Consider the following 6000-nt stretch of genomic DNA (forward strand, 5'->3'; position numbering starts at 1 on the left):
CTAGAGACTGCCATATCCAGGGATCCATCCCATAATNAGCCTCCAAACGATGACACCATTGCATACACTAGCAAGCGTTTGCTGAAAGGACCCTGATATAGCTGTCTCTTGTGAGACTAGGTCGGGGCCTAGCAAACACATAAGTATTTGAGCTTTTATCAAAAGAAAAATGTACTAGTTAGTAAGGGGAAATAGAAGGAGTCTTTGTCCCAAATTAGTGGCACAAGCTAAATTTCATCTAAAGGAAATCTTGCAACTTCTATGCAATAGTAAGGATTTCCATCTGACAAATAAGACAAGTGTTTATTCTTGTTTCTCTTTCCCAATAACTCTTCACTCTCTTCCACCTAGAGTATTAGACCATTATTACATGTCCCTTGTGTGCCTAGAAATAACGTCTCTTCTCCATGTCATACTGTCAGAGTTAAAAAAAAAAAAAAAAAAAAAAGGAAGCTCGTGAACCACATTTAGTCATTAGGTGTTGTGGGTGTTGCTGTCATAGGACTGCACACCACATCTGATGAGAAGAAGTACAAGGTCACTTGGAATCAATATGTTTTCTGGAGTTTGAATAACAAACTTAAGCATTAAGAGCATGCCTGCATGCATTCCAGTACCCCAAAGGGTCTGTTTTCTTGACGGTTTCTTTGGGGATCCTTCATGAAACAAATGTCAAGCTTGTCAGGGCTGTCACTAAGAAAACGAACCATGTAGCAGGGGTCTTCTTTCCCTGGGAAACAAACAGATGTCTTAGCTCAGCACAGTGAAAGCCCCTGCCATCACTGCCTGACTCGCACTTGCTATCCAGTAGAAAGAAATGCTGTGCCGAAGCCTCCTTCCCTTGCAGCGTCACTCGCTGTGCACTTACTTGTCAATGATGCTCAGGCTGTTGCCTGGAGGAGTTGGTTAATCTTGAACTCTATATAAAGTTCTTATAAAATTTGCCTACAATGTTACATATACATTTCCAAAGGACAGTCCTTCAGAGCATTATGGGATCAAGCTGGAATGATTTTTTTTTTAAGGTAAAAATCTATTACATTTATTTTTATACTGTCAAGCTATAGCAATTTCAGTGCTATATCCTAGCAATTAGCCTGGAGATTCTTTTACTCCTCTCTGTGATCTTTTGCTATATCTAAGTCACAGCTGCAGTCATATAAAATAATAGGCTTTGATGGTTATATAAGTGATTTAAGATATAAAAAAGGCAAATTTTTAAGGACAAATCTTCAGAATAAGCAGAAGAAGAAGAAGAAGAAAAAGGCCAAGACAGTATGTATTTGCTTAAGAGGAGGCAGACTTACAATGGAGACATGACTTTATAAGCGAGCCTCCTGATAAGGAAGTCAGCCAAAGAAGGCTGCTGTCATAGTGATTGATGCGTTACCTTCCAGACGTATTCCTGTTACATGTTAGATACTAAACGATTTGTAACTTAATGGAAGTTGCAAACTTTTATTTTACTTAACAGCATTCTCCTATAGTTTCTACTTATTAAATATAAAAAACAAAATATATAGACACTTCCTAGATCTTAGACTTCCCAGGCTTATTATCACATCAATACGTCAGTATTTTTATTTTTTTATGTGCATGGTTGTTTTGTTTTTTTTTGGCCTGGTGTGTGTGGGTGTGCATGCATGCACACGTGTGCAAGTGTTACCTACAGAGAACAAAAGACAACAACAGATGGGGCCCCTGAAACTGGCATTCCAGATGGTTGTGAGCCTCCGTGAGGATGCTGGAGAATTGATCCTAGTCGTCTGAAAGGACAGTGTTCTTAACCACTGACAGTTTCTACAGCCCTTTTGCATTTGTATGTTGAGTTAAAGTAGTGTTAAAATTGCTCGATAAAGTTAGATACAGTTTATTAACGAAGTAATATTCGTCTGCACACTTAGACTGTACAGATGATGAAGGCTTTGTTTGTTTGCCATGACTTAAAGGATATGAATTGTAAATGACTCTCCTGGGACTGGAGACATGGCTCAGTGGCTGAGTGCACCTCTTGCTCTTACAGAGGAACCCGGTTCTACCAGCACCTACATGGTGGTTGAGAACCATCTATAGTTGCAGTTTCAGGAAAACTAACACCCTCTTCTGTATTACATAGACACAGAAATGGATGTGGTATGCATATGTAATTGCAAACAAACACTCATAAACCTAAAAGTAAAAGAAATATCTAAGATATGTGGCCATTTTGGCACATACTGCTTCACACATTTTTGCTTTCCTTCTTTATCAGTGTTGTTACTGTAAATCAAGATTGCTGGAAACATGTCTGCTCAATAAGGAATGACAATATGCCCTTTTAAAGTGTGTATTCATTTACACACAGCTCTTGTTCTTAAACTCTACTATTTCATAGAATTCAGAAAACATTGAGTAGACTCCAATTCTATGATGATTGCACTCATTTAGACAGGAGGAATATAATATACAGAAGAAGGCCTTGTTTGAAAAGCATCTTGACAAATTTGGTGCTACCTAACAAAATGTACTGTCTTACTTACATTTCTATTGCTGTGATAAAACACCACGATCAAGGGCACTGACAATGGCGAGGATTTAATTGGGCTCATGGTTTCAGAACTGTAGAATATGTGGTAGCAGAACAAAGGCATGGTGGCTGGAAGAGCTGAGAATTAACATCTTGATCCACAAGCAAACGGCAAAAAGAGTACGACAGAGATAAAGCTAGTCTCTTAAACCACACAGCTCTCCACAATAACACACTTCTTACAGCATCACACTTGCCAATCTTTCCCACACATTTCCACCAACTGAGACCAAGTATTCAAATATTTTGTTTCAGCTTTTGATGGGCATTCTCATTTAATCCACCATAGCCTCTTTACCAAGGGATTTTCTATACAGACACTAGTCTCATTAGTAGAAGGCAGTGGAAGGTAGAAAATGAAGATTTAATTTTTAATAGGTTGTAACTACAATGTAATTTCTAGAAACCCTTGCATATTTACTAAACCTCTTCAGATGTTGGTTGGTGGAAAATAATCTACTCAGTAGGGATAATTTAAAGGGAAGTTTGAATGACTTAACAGTAGTAGTTGTTGGAAAATTAGTCAAAATTGTATTGCCAAGATGATACTAAAGTCTCATCTGATATCTCATGCATCTATAAAACTTCAGAATAATTGATAATATTTATAATTTCTCTAATTTTCTAATATTAATACGGTCTAAATCAAAAATAATATGCAGGTTAGAGACAAGAATACTTTCTTCATTGTACTGATCGTAGAAGAGGGTTTTGTTGTTGTCTGTTTTGGTTTTTCCATAGAAGGCAATTACACAGACATGAATTGCATTGACACTAAGCAAAATTCAATAGTTATATCATTTATTTAAACTTGGTTTTATAAAATACAGAAGTACAGAATGATTTTTTTGGAGATAACTGGCATTAATTTTATGTAAAGATACTTGAGAATTTCGGCCTATGCTTTAATTAAACTCAGTAATGTTTTAGGAAGTGCCTATTTCAGTTAATAAAAAGTGAAAGATCATATTGATAAATCAGAAATAACAGGAAAGCAAGACTACTTGGTACTTGGATATTGTTAAAGGAATATATTTAATAAGATAGATTACCAAAAATAGGATGAAGTATTTTACCAGGTGCTTATTATTTATGCTTTGAAGGTCAGCATTTAATATTAAGCACAAGGCACATTTCATTCCTCTGGTAGCAGTCATTATGATGTCACTTCATTATCCACCATGTGCCATGGGAAACTGATGTGAATTATGAGGCCACCACTTAGAATCGAAACTAGAAGATTGTAAACGTTCTACAGCATGACAGGCCCATGTTTCCTATTTTAGAACCGACTGATCTTCAGATAACATATGGTGGTACAAGTAATTGAAAAATTGACAGACCTGTCAAGAAAGTATGCTAGATGAGACCAAAATGCCATGCTGGAGCACATAAAGTGTCTTACAAGTTAAATTTATTGTTTTTTATCAAAGAGCAAAGTAAAGGCTATCTGGTTCCCCTACGACAGAGAGCACTGTTCGGTAGCAGGTGTTCAGAAAGTAATTCTGAAGCCTTGAAAAATTGGTTGCTCTTAATCAACATTTAGAAGAAAATACCCTGTAATATAATTAAACAGTAAGAATTTTATAATTATAGATATAGAATCTTTTCCTTATTCTAGAATCAGGATAGTACATTGTTTTGCTGGTAAGAAATGTAGGATTTAATGTTTGCTAAAATTTATTTTGCAGGAAGATGAAAATGAAGCTGAAAAGAAAAATGCATCTCAGGAGCTCAGCATGGAGCAGAAAACTCCAAAGAAGTAAAGGATTGTCCAGTGTGTTCTGAAGCGTGTACAACTTAGGCTCAAGCAGATAACGTTTCTGATTTATAAAATGTTAATTGTAAAATCTAATTTACAAAACTGTTCTCAATAAAGTCCTTGAAATAGGAGCTTGTATTTGAAATTCATATTTTTTTAAACAATTCAACTTTGACTTAAAGGCCAAACCATCAGAATATCTTTTGGTTTCTTTATTGTTTTGTTTTGTTTATGTGGCTTTGTTGTTGATAGTGGGATTTATTTTGTTTCAGTTTTTGTTCTTTTGAGAGAGGGCTTCACTGTGTACTCTTGTGGACCTAAAGATACCTATGTAGACCATGTTGTCCACACACTGAAAGAGATGTGGGCCACCGTAACAGCCTCTCAAATGTTTTTTTAAAAGAAAGAAATTGTCAAAAATACAAGAACATGATTTTCTTTGTCCTGTGACCAAAGTAGAAAAGGGTTTTGTTGTTGTCCTCTGTTGGTATCTGTATGGCCTAAAAGAAACCTCTGGGAATATGTAATTCATTTTTATTTTTATTTTTATTTTTATTTTTATTCTTTTTTACTATAGTCACTTGTTATCTTCCAAAAGGACTTACCGAAGTTCCAGTTACCAATATAAAGAAACCCAGTATTCCAATTTGCTTTCCTGTTCCTATGGTAAACGCCATAACTAAAAGCAACTTTGGGGACCAAAAGATTCACTTCAACTTGCACTTCCAGGTCTCAGGAAGCCATGGAGGAACACAGCTAACTGTCTAGCTTGACTAGCTCATACTGACCTAGCTTCCTTACACAACCTGGGCACAGCTCCCTAGGAAAAGTGCCACCCAAAGATGGGCTGAGCCCTCTGCTGCAGTCAAGACATCTCTCACAGGTACAGCCACAGGCCTGTGTGGTTTGTGCACTTACTTAGTTAATGATCCCTCTGCCAGGTGAATGTAGGTTAGTGTCAGATTAACAATAAAACTAACCGGGACCACCAACATAATTAAAACAGGAAATGCTCAGGCATGCAAACGCTGACAACCAGCCAGTGCCACAGGAAATACTGATGAGTTAGCTCTTCACATGATGCTCCAGATTTGCAGAAAGGAAGAAAAGTAATTTGACAGTCCTTTGTAGCAGAGATAGTACCATGATTTTTTTTTAATAAAAATAAGAAAAATCCTTTAATTAAAATGAACACTGAATCATTAACCAAAAAAATTCCAGCAGAGAAAAGTTAAGGACCAGATAGTATCTAGAGTGAACTCTATCAAACATTAGAAGAAAATATAGCCCCAATANTTCTCAAACTCTCGAAACTGAGAATCTGCTGGGCTGTTGTTGAGGTGAAGCCCTCCCCCCTGGTTGGTTGAGCTCTCACGTGGCTGAAGATTCTATGCAGCCTGCTGGGCAAGACATGGTGTCAATGATCCTGCCCTGCTCTAAGTCCTACAAGTGCAACAATGACCAGTCCTGGACAGATCTNCACAACAGTGCAAGAGTATCACTAATATCTTCAGGGTAACCATGTCTTATTGGACTTGACTCATGCCCAGTAGGAGGGCACTCATGTTTACTACAATAAACCTAACCAAGAATCTGTGGCTGAAAAGTCATAAACCATAGAGAAGAACCTGCTACAACCATTCATACTGAATGAATATAGTATTTAACTACC

General features: G+C 36.9%; 1 protein-coding gene across 2 annotated transcripts in view; it reads left to right on the forward strand.

The window, feature by feature from the left end:
* The window catches only part of Phf14 (PHD finger protein 14), a 175115-nt gene extending 170656 nt beyond the window's left edge, over positions 1-4459 (forward strand). For both annotated transcript variants that reach the window (XM_021165026.2, XM_029478631.1), the window contains one exon: positions 4258-4459. In XM_021165026.2, the coding sequence (XP_021020685.1) occupies positions 4258-4332 (75 nt within the window). In that variant the 3' untranslated portion in view covers positions 4333-4459. The remainder of the gene's footprint in view (positions 1-4257) is intronic.
* Positions 4460-6000: the final 1541 nt, after the last annotated feature.

This window comes from Mus caroli, chromosome 6, assembly GCF_900094665.2.
Source record: "Mus caroli chromosome 6, CAROLI_EIJ_v1.1, whole genome shotgun sequence".
Classification (NCBI taxonomy): domain Eukaryota; kingdom Metazoa; phylum Chordata; class Mammalia; order Rodentia; family Muridae; genus Mus; species Mus caroli.